At 37.8% G+C, this 14,324-nt stretch overlaps 1 protein-coding gene across 1 annotated transcript in view; it reads left to right on the top strand.

The window, feature by feature from the left end:
- The window catches only part of SUPT16H (SPT16 homolog, facilitates chromatin remodeling subunit), a 41,400-nt gene that overhangs the window by 25,418 nt on the left and 1,658 nt on the right, over positions 1–14,324 (top strand). Inside the window, exons 11-25 of the mRNA XM_054575263.1 lie at positions 725–790; positions 903–998; positions 1,085–1,200; positions 1,290–1,443; positions 1,956–2,083; positions 2,820–2,955; positions 3,075–3,201; positions 3,461–3,579; positions 4,076–4,201; positions 4,531–4,643; positions 4,915–4,990; positions 5,391–5,560; positions 13,114–13,243; positions 13,703–13,832; positions 13,970–14,047. Coding sequence (XP_054431238.1) covers positions 725–790; positions 903–998; positions 1,085–1,200; positions 1,290–1,443; positions 1,956–2,083; positions 2,820–2,955; positions 3,075–3,201; positions 3,461–3,579; positions 4,076–4,201; positions 4,531–4,643; positions 4,915–4,990; positions 5,391–5,560; positions 13,114–13,243; positions 13,703–13,832; positions 13,970–14,047 — 1,765 coding nt within the window. The remainder of the gene's footprint in view (positions 1–724; positions 791–902; positions 999–1,084; positions 1,201–1,289; positions 1,444–1,955; positions 2,084–2,819; positions 2,956–3,074; positions 3,202–3,460; positions 3,580–4,075; positions 4,202–4,530; positions 4,644–4,914; positions 4,991–5,390; positions 5,561–13,113; positions 13,244–13,702; positions 13,833–13,969; positions 14,048–14,324) is intronic.

Genomic DNA, 14,324 nt, shown 5'->3' with positions numbered 1-14,324 from the left:
ATAATAGCTTTATTGAGCTTCAATTTATATACCATATAATCCACCTACTAAAAGTGTACAGTCTAGTAATTTTTATTATAGTCACATTGTTCAGTCATCACCACAATCTAATTTTAGAACATTTTCACCTCAGAAAGGAAACCCTGCACCCATTAGCAGTCATTCCCCATTTCCCCCCTAAGTCCTCTAGGGCTAGACATGACTAAACTACTTTCTGTCTCTAAGGATTTTTCAGTTCTGAATATTTGTGGTCTTCTGTGACTGGTTTGTTCCACTTAGCCAGAAGTGGCTCTTGATGACGATGATGGTGGTGGTGGTGATGGTAACAGCAAATATTTCATCGTTCTTATAAGCTAATAAGCATTTTGATGCATTAATTTATTGAATCCTTAGAATAACTGTATTCAATACATAATCTTACCCTCATCTACAGAAAAAGAAACTGAGTCACAGAGAAGTTTAAGTAACTTGTCAAATATTACACAGCTACATAGTAATTGAGCCAGGTTTCAGATCAGGCCTGTATTCGTAATCATTAACCCAATGTTCCCTCTGAACTTACAGTTCCTACTGAAAGGTTGGGACCTAAGAACTGTATTTATTTTTAATCAAAGATAATAGTATCCAGAGGTTCATAGCGTTGCCCAGGTACATACTACGTTGAAAGGTGAGAGGGTTTCATTTAAATGTTCTTGTAGGTATCTGACTTCTCCCTTTTTTCTAGGATGGCCCAGCCACTGTTCTCACTTCTGTGAAGAAGAAAGTAAAGAATGTGGGCATTTTTCTAAAGGTAGGAAGAGAATAAATGCATGATATAGGAAGTTTGGATACAGTGAAGAAGATAAACAATATTGGTTGAAAAATTAAAATACAACTTTCTGATTATGGCTTTTTCCCCATAGAATGAGGATGAAGAAGAAGAGGAAGAGGAGAAAGATGAGGCCGAGGACCTGTTGGGAAGAGGCTCTCGGACAGCATTACTTACTGAAAGAACACGAGTGAGTTTACTGTTTTAAACTACATTGATCTTTTATCTGTCATATGGTTCACATGTTATGATAGTTTGGGTTTTTTTCTTCTCTAGAATGAGATGACTGCAGAAGAGAAGCGAAGAGCACACCAAAAAGAACTAGCAGCTCAACTCAATGAGGAAGCAAAGAGGCGATTGACTGAACAGAAAGGAGAACAGCAGATTCAGAAGTAAGATTTTGCATTGAGCAGTCAGGTTGTCTCAGGATTATATGTAATTTGCAGAAATTTCTCATAAAAATTTTTTATCCTCACTCCAGAGCTCGCAAATCTAATGTGTCCTACAAAAACCCATCTTTGATGCCTAAGGAACCACATATTCGAGAAATGAAGATCTATATTGATAAGAAATATGAGACTGTAATAATGCCCGTGTTTGGCATAGCAACACCTTTTCACATTGCCACGATCAAGGTACTAACATTGAATTAGGTTTCCTACAAACAGTTTCTTAAAATAGATTATTGTTATATCTAAATGCTCTGTCCCACTCTACTCCTTCAGACTCTACCCTTCTCACTTTTTTCCTGCTATCATTTTCCTTCTTTGCAGCTTTCATCGTAGTAGAAGATTGAATGATCTAGTCTAGAAACATGCTTTTTCTCTCTTTCCTTGAACTTCTTTTTAAGCATTTTTTAACCTGTAATACATGTCATAAAGTACTTGGGGAACTCGCGATTCTTTTGGAAGCATATTTGGTCATGTAAGAAGATACGCTGAATATATAATTAGATTGATTGACTGAATTTATTAGGGTGACATTGGTTTGCAAAACCATACAGGTTGCAGGTGGTTATTAGATTTAGGTTAAAGTTTACAGGCTAGATTTAGCAGTCAGCTTGTAACTCCTAATTTTAGCATCCTAATTTTTATCAAAATGATCCTGTTTATTTGTTTATTTTAATGCTTTTTTTTCTCTTCCACAGAATATAAGTATGTCAGTGGAAGGAGATTATACTTACTTGCGAATTAACTTCTATTGCCCAGGCAGTGCTCTGGGCAGGAATGAGGGCAACATTTTTCCCAACCCAGAAGCCACTTTTGTCAAGGAAATGTGAGTCCCCAAGAAAACAACCATCCCCAGATCCCTGCTGGCTAGGGTAGCACTCTCAGCAACATTTCATTCTCTGTGCTTTGTCCTCCCCACCTACTGAATGGCAAAGCACCCCTCAGTGGCACTCGTTTAGGATCACCATGCTTTGTACTATCTTGAGAATGAAACATAATTCAGAGTCCTCCTGAGATGGGTATAAGATTTCTCGAGATGATGACTTAGTAATTTATACAATAGCTAATTGCTGGGGTATACATCTGAAAGTAATACAATATTGTATTGAATTGAAATTGTAATTGAAAAATAAAAGGTTAAAAAATAAACTTCTAAAACTAATTTACCAAAAAATATATAGAATCCTCATGAAAATATTTTATACTTACTACACATATTTTGCAATAGAATTTCAAGGAAATACGTGCCAGATTGGAGTCTGTTTCCTTCTGGTGCAGAATGGGATAATTTGGAAGGTTGTGCCAGATTTGAAAAATAAGTGTGATTGTCCCATCCAATGGATTAGCGATTCAAAACATCCTCTGTTTAAGAGAGAAGAAAGGGAAAGAGACCGTTTGTTTGTTTGTTTGTTTATTTATTTATTTAGCTTTCCAGACATTGTCCCACTCACCAGTCAATGGTACTTTTTCTAAAAATATTAAGCCAGTTGTAAATATAGTAACGAGTGCAGGTTACTTAGCCTGATGAAGAAACTTACATAAATGCTTCCCCTTTTCTATAGTACATACCGAGCTTCAAATATGAAGGCACCCGGAGAACAGACAGTACCAGCCTTGAACCTTCAGAATGCTTTCCGAATTATAAAAGAAGTACAGAAGCGTTATAAGACTCGGGAAGCAGAAGAGAAAGAGAAAGAGGTGAGCATGCACGTAGACAAAGTGCCTTTCTACAAAAGGATACATGGGTTGTGGGAACGTGTAAAGATACCCATTGATTCACATTCTTGAAGATTCACATTGATTTTCATTCTGCTTAGGGCATTGTGAAACAAGACTCCCTGGTGATCAATCTAAATCGGAGTAACCCCAAACTGAAAGATTTGTACATTCGCCCAAACATTGCCCAAAAAAGGATGCAAGGTTCACTGGAGGCCCATGTCAATGGTATGGATGATGTCTCATGTGCCTGGGCTTTGTCAGCAAGGGCACATTTTAGGAATAACAGATCAGACAATCCAGTATGAGAAGGAAATGTTGGGAGGGATCTGTTTATGGTGCTGTATGGATAGACTGGAAGGAAAGCTTTATACAGATGCTGGCATTTCCTCTGACCCTGTTCAAGTCAGGAAAGGTGCAGTGCCTTTTGGCCAATCTAATGGAGCTGCTTGGTAATTAGCTGCTTCCTCCACTCCCCCATCCCCAGGCTTCCGCTTCACATCTGTTCGAGGAGACAAAGTGGACATTCTGTACAATAACATCAAGCATGCATTGTTCCAGCCCTGTGATGGAGAAATGATTATTGTCTTGCACTTTCACCTCAAGGTATACCTTCCTACTTATCAGCTATGTGATCTTGGGCAAGATCTTTCTGTCAGCCTCTTAAAATAGTGATGAAATTGTCACCGATCACATAAGGTCATTAAGAAGATTGAATAAGATAATTTTTATAAAGTTCACAGTGCCTAACACCTAGGAGGTGGTAAGCATGTTTGTTCCTTCGGTGTGATATAAAGACCACGAAAACATATAAAGTCTCCAAATTACTCTTTCTGAAATAGAACGTTTTTGCTTTAGACACCATTTTTTACCAACATAATCTCCAAAGTTCATTCTAATAAGTAGGAGTACTTTTTTAACTTACACTCTTTCACATTCCCAAATGTCACTAATTTATGGTGACTTCAGGAATGTTTTAACTATTTTTACGTAACTCCTGTCATTTTTATATTTTCACATTTTGTTTATTATCTTGCCTCCTTGTCTGTGTGTAGACTAAAGTCTTCTGACTTTTTTTGTTCTTTCTGCCTTATGCCCTCAGAATGCCATCATGTTTGGGAAGAAGCGGCACACAGATGTACAGTTTTACACGGAAGTGGGAGAGATCACCACAGACTTGGGGAAACATCAGCATATGCATGACCGAGATGACCTCTACGCTGAGCAGGTCAGTGAAATTTAGTATTTTATTCGTGAGGTAGTGAAGTAGGATGTGGTCCAGATCTGAGCTCAGTAATTGTTTTATTTTGTAAACAACCCCTGAATATGTCTGCGGAATAACTTAGATATCTTCTGAGCTGGTGTGGTACAGTGATTTATGGATTAGACTTAGGCTTTAGACTCAGCTCTACAGCTAATGGTACGGTGGCCTTTAGTTAGGTATACCCATTAGTATCAGAGATATGACTACAAAAGCACTTCAGCCTTTTTAAATAGATATACTATTAAAAAGTGAAGTGATGGATATAATTAACTGGAATTTTTTTTCTTTTACAGATGGAACGAGAAATGAGGCACAAACTGAAAACTGCCTTTAAAAATTTCATTGAGAAAGTAGAGGCTCTAACTAAGGAAGAACTGGAATTTGAAGTGCCTTTTAGGGACTTGGGGTAACATCTTTTTTTTGGCCTGAAGTTTCCCTGGTCTGCCTTTTAGAAAAATCAGTTATTCTTCTTTTTTCATATAATATAACATTTGAAATATCTGTTTCCTCTTAAAACTTTAAGGGCTGAGGTAAGTGGCCAAGGCTGAGAGGCATCCTCTAGAATTGAGTCTATACTGAGTTGTTGGGAATGAGAAAAGGAAGTAAGTTTGTTGTGGCAGCGTTGGTTTCTCTTGCATTGAGTTTAGTCTTAAGTTTCTTTTCTTACTCTCTTTCAGATTTAATGGAGCTCCCTATAGGAGTACCTGCCTCCTTCAGCCCACTAGTAGTGCACTAGTAAATACTACAGAATGGGTGAGTATTTCTTAGCTCCTTTTAGTAAGAAAATTATCAGGGAAAAAGAAAGGTCAGTATTTTGAGAACTTGATTCTTGTTATTTCTTATGATTTTCACTTTTGATATTCACTTATCTTAGATATAAAATTTAATGAACAATGATTCTTTAAAAGCCTTTTTAAATAGTTTTCTTCATAGTTTCTTTACATAGTTTCCTTAAATTTATTCTTCTTGAGAGAAGATTTTGATCTCGCATATTATTTTATTGGGGTTCCTTAATATGTTGTATTGCTGTTACTCTTTTCCAAAAAAAAAACCAGTTATTTTTTATGTAGTGATTTAGAGTCTGAAAGTATTTGAAAATGCCAGTGCTTAGGAAGAATATTTATGTGATAATGATCCAGTTCTTCCTTGACAGCCACCTTTTGTGGTGACATTGGATGAAGTGGAGCTGATTCACTTTGAGCGGGTTCAGTTTCACCTGAAGAACTTCGATATGGTAATTGTCTACAAGGACTACAGCAAGAAAGTGACAATGATCAACGCCATTCCTGTAGCCTCTCTTGACCCCATCAAGGAATGGTTGAAGTAAGTAAATCTGCCAGCAACGTCCCATTTACCCCATGAACCCTGTATAAATATGGTTTGTTGGACATAAAAATCTGAAATTCTAAAAATGAGACTGTCAGTGGGTTGGGTTATAGACTGTGACTTGAAAATTTGGGATCTATAAGAGCTATTCACTTTTCTGAATACCCAGCAATAATTTATGGATACTACTTATACAAGGAAAACCAAGGTTAGGTCTTTTCTGACCCTATTTGATACATGTATACACAAATCTGTACACATTTACAATAATATTTACAAAAAGTGGGGAGTATTTCTTCTTACCAAGATGAAAAATAAAATTTTTTTTTAAAAATCGTAGCTGTTGCCCTGGCTGCTGTGGCTCAGTGGACTTGAGTGTGGGCCTGTGAATCCAAAGGTTGTCAGTTCAATTCCCAGTCAGGGCACATGCCTGGGTTGCAGACAAGATCCCCAGTCGGGGGATGTGCAGGAGGCAACTAAACAGTGTATCTCTTGCACATTGATGTTTCTCTCCCTCTCTTCCTCCCTTCTCCTCTTTCTAAAAACAAATAAATAAAATCTTCAAAATTGAAATAAAATTGTACTTGCTGAGACCATATACTTACACATCAGCTAAAAGTATTTCTAATGGAAGTACCAGAACCTCAATAAATGGGGAGATGTCTCGCACTCCCTAGGTAAAGGGTAAGGGGTGAGGCTTGAGTAGCCATGAGTGTAGTTTGCTCTGCCCCCAAACTTCACCCCCTCCCCTTATTATTGGGGAAGGGGAAGTGCTAGAAATGTAGTCTCTTCATAGAATTATGTTGAGGGCTTAGAAATAAGCTGAGGAAATGAGAGATTTATGGTTTTCAAGAGGATTTTCCCGAGAAACATGGAGGTAATACAGGATCACAAATATAATACTTTTTCAAATTAGCTTTATTGAGGTATAAGTTGTAACAAAAATTTAGCAATATAAGTATATGATTTGACAGTTTTTTAAAAGATTTGTTATTTTTTTAAAGAGCGGGGAAAGGAGGGAGAGAAACATCGTTGTGTGGGAGAGATACACTGATTGGCTGCCTCTCTCACGCCCCCAACTAGGGACCTGGCCCACAACCCAGGCATGTGCCCTGATCAGAAATCAAACCAGCAACCTTTTGGTTCTCAGTCCACTGAGCCACACCAGCCAGGGCTGATTGGATGAATCCTAACAAACGTATACAATCTCTTATCTACCATCATAATCAGAATATAGAACATTTCCTTCACCCCTAAGAAGTGCTCATACCCCTTTATAGTCAGTCCCCTTAACCCCATTCCTGAATTCTGTCACTGTACGTTTTGCAGAAGAATCTAGAGTTCTACGTAATTGGAAATACATAGGATGTAATCTCTTTTTGTCTTGCATTCTTCACTTGGCATACTGCTTTTGAAATTTATCAAAGTTATTGTACATCAGTATTACATTCCTTTTTATTACTAAGGAATATTCCACTGTGGATATTCCATACTTAATCCATTAGCAGTTAATAGACATTTGGATTGTTTCCATTTGGGGGCTATTGTGAATAGCTGCTTATAAACATTATATAACGTGTCTTTGTATAGGTATACATTTTCATTTCTCATGGGTAAATTGCCTAAGATTGGGATTGCTGGTAATATGGTTAAATGTATGTTTAATTTTATAAGAAATTATAAAATTATTTTTTTAGAGTGCTAGGAAACCTGCAGTGTGAGAATGGTAGTTGTTCCACATCCTCACCAGCACTTGTCAGCCTTTCTTTTTTTTTTTTTAAGGGAACTCTTTTTATTTTATTTTATTTATTTATTTTTAGAGATGGGAAGGGAGGGAGAAAGAGAAAGAGAGAAACATCAGTGTGCGGTTGCCTCTCATGTACCCGCTACTGGGGGCCTGGCCTTCAACCCAGGCATGTGTCCTAGACTGGGAAGCAAACCAGCAACCCTTTGCTTCTGTTGTCAGTTTTTTTAATATTAGCCATTATACTGGGTGTGTAGTTCTATCTCATTGTGATTTCACTTTGCATTTCCATGACCACCAGTGATACTGAGCACCCTTTCATATGCTTATGCTTCATTGGGTACCTTTGTTGGAGTATTTTCATATTTTTTGCCCGTGTTGAAAATCAGTTACTGAGTTGGAAGAAGTTTTTTTTTGTTTGTTTGTTTTTTGTTTGTTTTTGCTTCAAAGCAACAAAAATTTATTCTCTCGCAGTTCTGGAGGCTGGAAGCCTAAAGTCATGGTGTCATCAGGGTGTGTTCCTTCTGGAGTATTTGAAAGAGAATCTGTTCGATGACGCTGTCTTAACTTCTGAGGGCTACAGACAATTCTTGGCATTCCTTGGCTTGTAAATACGTCTGTGAGGGAGGAAAAAGAAATTTCCTTCTATCCTTCTAAGTTTTTCTGGCTGGTCTAAGTTAATCTGGCTGAGACAGATTAATAGGAGAAAATTGCCAAATTGATTTTGTATGTATACATATATCCAGGGCTCAGAAGAATGAGACACCCCCCCCCCACCCCAAAAAAGAAAAGAATGTGAGACCCTGGAACAAATTAGATAGTTAAGTCTTTTTTTGTTTTTAAATATGTTTTATTGATTATGCTATTACAGTTGTCCCAATTTTTCCCCCTCTGCCCCCCTCTGCCCAGTACCCCCGTTCCCTCCATCAGTCTCCTCCCTTAGCTCATGTCCATGGGTCATGTGTATAAGTTTTTTGGCTACTCCATTTCCTATACTGTTCTTAACGTCCCCCTACTTTTTACCTACCAATTTGTACTTCTTAATTCCTGCACCTTTTCTCTTGATTCTCCTCCTCCCAGCTGACAACCCTCCAGATGATCTCCATGTCTATGATTCTGTTCCTGTTCTGCTTGTTTGCATAGTTTGTTTTTTTAGATTCAGTTGTTGATAGTTGTGCATTTGTTTCCATTTTAATGTTCATAGTTCTGATTTTTTTGTTGTATAGTTCTCTTTAACATTTCATATAATAATGATTTGGTGATGATGAACCCTTTTAGTTTTACCTTGTCTGGGAAGCACTTTATCTCCCTTCAATTCTAAATGATAGCTTTGCTAGATAGAGTAATGTAGGTTGTAAGTCTGTGCTTTTCATCTCTTTGATCATTTTGAATCCTTCTTGTCTGTCCCTTCTAGTCTGCAAAGCATCTTTTGAGAAATCAGCTGACAATCTTATGGGAACTCCTTTGTTGGTAGCTCTTTGCTTTTCTCTTGCAGCTTTTAAGATTCTCTCTTTATCTTTAGTCTTTGGCATTTTAATTATATTGTGTCTTGGTGTGGGCCTCTTTGGATCCAACTTGTTTGGGATTCCCTGTGCTTCCTGGACTTGTATGTCTATTTTCTTCACCAAATTAAGGAAGTTTTCTTTTATTATTTTTTTCAAATAAGTTTTCAGTTTCTTGCTCTTCCTCTTCTTCTGGCTCCTCTGTGATTCAGATGTTCGTACGTTTGGAGATGCCCCAGGGGCTCCTTATTCTATTCTCATTTTTTTAAAAATATCTTTTTCTTCATGCTGTTCTGATTGAATGCTTTTTTCTTGTGTTCCAAATTGTTGATTTGAATCTTGGTTTCATCCCCTTCACTATTGGTTCCCAATAGATTTTTATTTCACTTAATGTACCCTTCATTTCTGCCTGCATCTTTTTTAGGCTGTTGCAGTACCCAATGATTTCTTTGAGCCTTCTAATAACCAGTGTTTTGAACTCTGCATCTGATAGGTTGCTTATCTCCATTTTATTTAGTTTTTTTCCTCGAGTTTTGTTCTATTCTTGCATTTGGGCCATATTTCTTTGTCTCCTCAATTTAGCAGCCTCCTTCTTTTTCTTTTTTTATGTATCAGGTAGAGCTGCTTTGACTCCCTATCTTAGTAGTATGGCTTATTGTAGAAAAGGCACCTGTAAATTGTGTGGGGCAGAGCCTTAGGTAGTTGCCATGACAGGGCAACTCATTTCACGTCTTTGCAGATTTGTGTTGGGGAGGGCTCAGAGAGGAGTCAGTGCTACTTCCTGGCCTCTGGAGATTGCCTGGAAGGGAGGTATCTCCTGGCACTCTCCCCCTTGCCAGTCACTTTACTTTCTCCCCTTCTCCCCCTATGCCACTTCGGCTGTTACCCCGTATGCCCCGTATGCCACTTCGGCCCTTCCGGCTGTTACCCTGGTGCCGAATCCCAGAAGGGGTGGATCTATGTAAGTTCTAAGTCCATTTAGGCCCTTTAAGAGGAATCTCCAGAAAATCTGGCAGTTTCTTCTGCTGCCCCAACCCCCACTGGTTTTTATAGCCAGAAGTTAGGAGGATTTATCTTCCTGGCAGTGGAATCCTGGGCTATGTGGTCTGGGCTAGGGTTGGGATCACTTGCTCCCAAAGTATCCCTCCCAGTTTTTATCCACCACTCATGAATGTGGGACTGCCCATTGCACTGCATCTGTACACCTCTGCATCTCTGCCCTTCCTGCCTGTCTGGGTGAGTGTGGCTTCTCTAAATCCTTGGTTGTCAGACTTCCATACAGCTTGATTTTCTGACGAATCTGGCTGTTGTTTGTTTTGTAGTCTAGTTGTAATTTTTGCTGTAGTTGTGCATGGAGGCGAAGCATGTTTACCTGTACCTCCATCTTGAGTTGGAATAATTCTTTAGGCTGGATACAAGGCCTTCATCAAATACAGGTTTTTGCATATATTTTCTTCCAGTAGTTTCTTTGCCTTTTCATTTTCTTAAGTATCTTTTAAGAACCATAGTGCAAAATTTTCATGAAATATTTAGTGAACTTTTTCTATTGTAACTGTGCCTTTATGTCTTATCTAACAAATTTTGCCTAACCTAAGGCCATAAAAAATTTTCTCTGTTTTCTTCTAGGGTATTATAGGTTTAGGTCTTATATTTAGGTCTATGACCCATTTCGAGGTAATTTTTTACTGTGGTCTAAGGGTCAAGATTCATGTGTGTGTGCGCGCGCGCGCGCACATCTCTAATTCTAGTGTGAATTGCTAAAATTACCCTTTACCCATTGAATTACCTTGGATCTTTGTCCAAAAAAAATAAATGGCCCATGTAGGAGAGGTTCTATTTCTGGATTGTATTCTGTTCCTGTGGGTATGTGTGTGTCCTTACACTGATACCATACTGTCTTTTTTATTGTAGCTTTACAGTTAAGTCTTAAAATCAGGTTAGGATAGTCCTCCAATTTTGTTCTCTTTCACAGTTGGCTATTATTATTTTAGCTGTTCTATATAAATTTTAGAATTAACTTGTGTCTTTCAACAAACTGGTTTTATCTGAGTTACCAACTTTAGTATATGTATAATCTATAATGATGTCCCCTTTTATTCCCAATATTGATAATTTGTTTTCAATTTATTGTATTGGTCAATCTGACTAGAGGATTATAGATTTTATTGATTTTTTTTTATCATTATGAAATGTCTTTCCTTATTCTTAGTAATATTCCCTATTTTGAAACCGGCTTTGTGTGATATTACTATAGACTTCTAGCTTTGGTTAGCATTGCCTATCTTTTTCTGTCCTTTTACTTTTAACTTGCATTATTTGATATTAAAGTGGCTTACTTGTAGATAGCATACATTTGGGTCTCATGTTTTTTACTTCATTCAGAGAATGTCTACCTTTTCATTGGGTTGTTGAAAATAGAATGTTTACATTTAATGTAGTTATCAATATGGGTGAGTTTAAATCTGACATCTTGCTATTTGTTTTGTCTGTCTTATGTTGCTTTTCTCCTCTTTTTATGATTACTTTTGGATTCATTTTGTGACTATATTATCTTCATAGTTGGTGATTGACTACACCTCTTTGTTTTACTTTAATAATTGTTCTAAGGTTTACCTATACATCTTATTACAGCCTGCTTTCAAATAATACATCGCTACTGTTGGAAAGTTCTTAATGTTTGTTTCCTTTCTCCTGTCATTGCTGCTGTCATCATACACTATACATCTAATATGCTATGAGTGCCACAATTTGTTGTCATTATTTTAGCTTTAAAACAGTTGTCTTTTAATTTACAAAATAAGGGTAAAAATATTTTGTGTGATTCATATTTACCATTCCTGGTGCCCTCTGCTATAATTTTCCTCTGCCTCATAAACCTTTAGCATTTGAGATTCAGGTTTTCTGTGCAAATTGCCTTAGCTTATTTCTTGAAAGTATTTCACTTTCATTCAGAAGTGTTTTTGTTGGATATAGAATTCTAAGTTGACAGTCTTTTGTTTGATTCTTTAAGATGTTGCTTCTTGTCTTTCAGCTTTGAGGGTTTCTGATGAGATACCTGCTGTTATTCTCTGTTCTGCCTTTTTTTCTCAGACTGCTTTAAGATTTTCTTTATCATTGGTTTTCAGCATTTTGATGACTAGGTATTTTTTTGCTGTGGTTTTCTTTGTTATCATCCCTGCTTGGTGTGCGTTCAGCCTCTTAGATCTGTGGGCTTTATTATTTTCCTCATATTTGGGAATGTTCTGGCCACGAATCTTCAAATATTTTTGCTCTTTCCGTAGTCCCCTCTCTTGTTTTCTGAGAGTAAGTAAACAAATTTTATTTTCTTAGCTCATCTTCAAGTTTCCTTCTTATTCCTTGAATGTATGGAATATATTTATAATTGCTTTTTAACATCTTTACATGCTACTTCATCCATCATCTTTGTATTTTCTGGATCTGCTTTTGTTGGTTGAATTTTCTCCTGCTCCTTTTTATGCCTGGTAATTTGTGATTACTTGCCATACTTTGTGACTCCACATTTTTGGGTGCTAAGTTTTGTTATTTTACATTTTCTAGACTTTATTCTAAGGTATAGTTGTTACTTGGATTCTATTTCTCTTTCAAGAGTTGTTCTCAAATGTCATGAGTACTGGACCAGAACCGCCTTGAGTCTGGGGCTAAGTGGTCCCATGGCTGAGATAACACTCTTCTGAGGACTTTACCTGATTCCCTGTGTGTTACAAGGTTTTTGCATTAAAGCTGATGGGAACGTGAGTTATCTCCAACTCTGTGTGAGATCTGGGAATGGTGTGGCTTACCACTTTGCAGTGCTTCTTTGCCCAGTTATGATTAGTTTCCTCTCATGCTTTTTCAGATCAGTCCTCAGCCATAGAATTGAAGAGATCCCTTAGCAAATCTCCAGTGCTTTCCCTATCACTCTAGTACTCTGTCCCACAAAGTCTAGCTGTGTCAGCTTCCCCAAACCCTCCTCCCTCTCCCCCACCCCAACAGCTTACTGAGTTCTAGTTAGGGTCTTCCTCCCTGAAGAAAATGGAAAAGAGGGAGATGAACTCAGACTCACTTGGTTGAGGGCCAGAGCTTGCTTCGGTGGGAATGCTGCTTTGATGTGAGGGGTAGTGCTCTGGGAGTCCACATAGCAGCCATTTGGGGCATGTTCTGATGGCACAGTGCACAGAATACCTGTTCCCATACATTTAAGAAAAGGTTACTTGCTCTTCAGAGATCTAATCACCAGTTTGACACGGGGCATTCTCAGAAAATGTAGAGGATTGACTTTGACTTTGTAATGTTATTTCTCTCAGTTCCTGTGACATAAAGTATACAGAGGGAGTACAGTCCCTCAACTGGACTAAAATCATGAAGACTATTGTTGATGACCCTGAAGGCTTCTTCGAACAAGGTGGCTGGTCTTTCCTGGAGCCTGAGGGTGAGGTGCGTGAGTGTGGGGTTTCTTTTCTGCTATATAGTTGCCCATTATTATTTGGGCATTTAGGATAATGCCATATAAGTAGTGCATAAGGGACAAGCCCAAGTGGGAAAATCTCTGAACACATCTTCGTATTATTGTTTCTTCAAATTTTTACAGGTAAATGATAAATCAATTGGTTATCGGTAGCCATTGACAAGATTTCCTTGAAATTACAAAAACGATTCTTTCGATGAATGTCTTAGTATTTGGGAAAAAATCCTTAAGAGGATTTTGCAAAAATTGTTTTCTAAAAAATGGTCCTCCCACCTCTGCCTAATGCATTATTACCAAGAGTATTTCTGCAGTTACTGTTCCTGGGCAAGGAAGGGTGAAGCAAATCTGTAAGAAATATTAATTTTGAATTAGATATTTAGGGTATCTAATACACAGGAAATAATATTATTCTTTTTCTAATTCACCAGGGTAGTGATGCTGAGGAAGGGGATTCAGAGTCTGAAATCGAAGATGAGACTTTTAATCCTTCAGAGGATGACTATGAGGAAGAAGAAGAGGACAGTGATGAAGATTATTCATCAGAAGCTGAAGAATCAGGTTAGTCTTCACAGGGAAAAATTTCTGTGGCTTCTAATCTAATGTCATTTCTGGAAACTACTTTTTTAGAAGGGAAGAATTCTGTCATTTCATTCCATTTCAGTCTAATGACTAATGCTTAATCAATTTTATTCCAGACTATTCCAAGGAATCACTGGGCAGTGAAGAAGAAAGCGGAAAGGATTGGGATGAACTAGAGGAAGAAGCCCGAAAAGGTAAATTTTTTTATTCGGGTTTGTTTGTTTTATTTTTTGAGGCACCAGTATCTAACAGATTGTAGTCCTTACCCCATCAGAGGAAACAAGGTCTGGGATGTGTCTTTATTCTCCAAGGGGCGTGACTGCCTAATTGGATGCTTTTTTGATCTACGCAAGCCCCCAATGGACCCATTGCCATGACAGCCACAAGTCTTATCAGGCTCCAGAATTAGGCCACTCAGTTTCCAAACCTAAGTCCTGTAATAGTCTAGCTTTCTAGGCCTCTTCTAGGTTA

Source organism: Pteronotus mesoamericanus, unplaced genomic scaffold, assembly GCF_021234165.1.
Source record: "Pteronotus mesoamericanus isolate MK-2021 breed Mesoamerican mustached bat unplaced genomic scaffold, CSHL_Meso_final contig_272, whole genome shotgun sequence".
Taxonomy (NCBI): Eukaryota; Metazoa; Chordata; class Mammalia; order Chiroptera; family Mormoopidae; genus Pteronotus; species Pteronotus mesoamericanus.
This window is presented reverse-complemented; position numbering and strand designations above follow the sequence as displayed.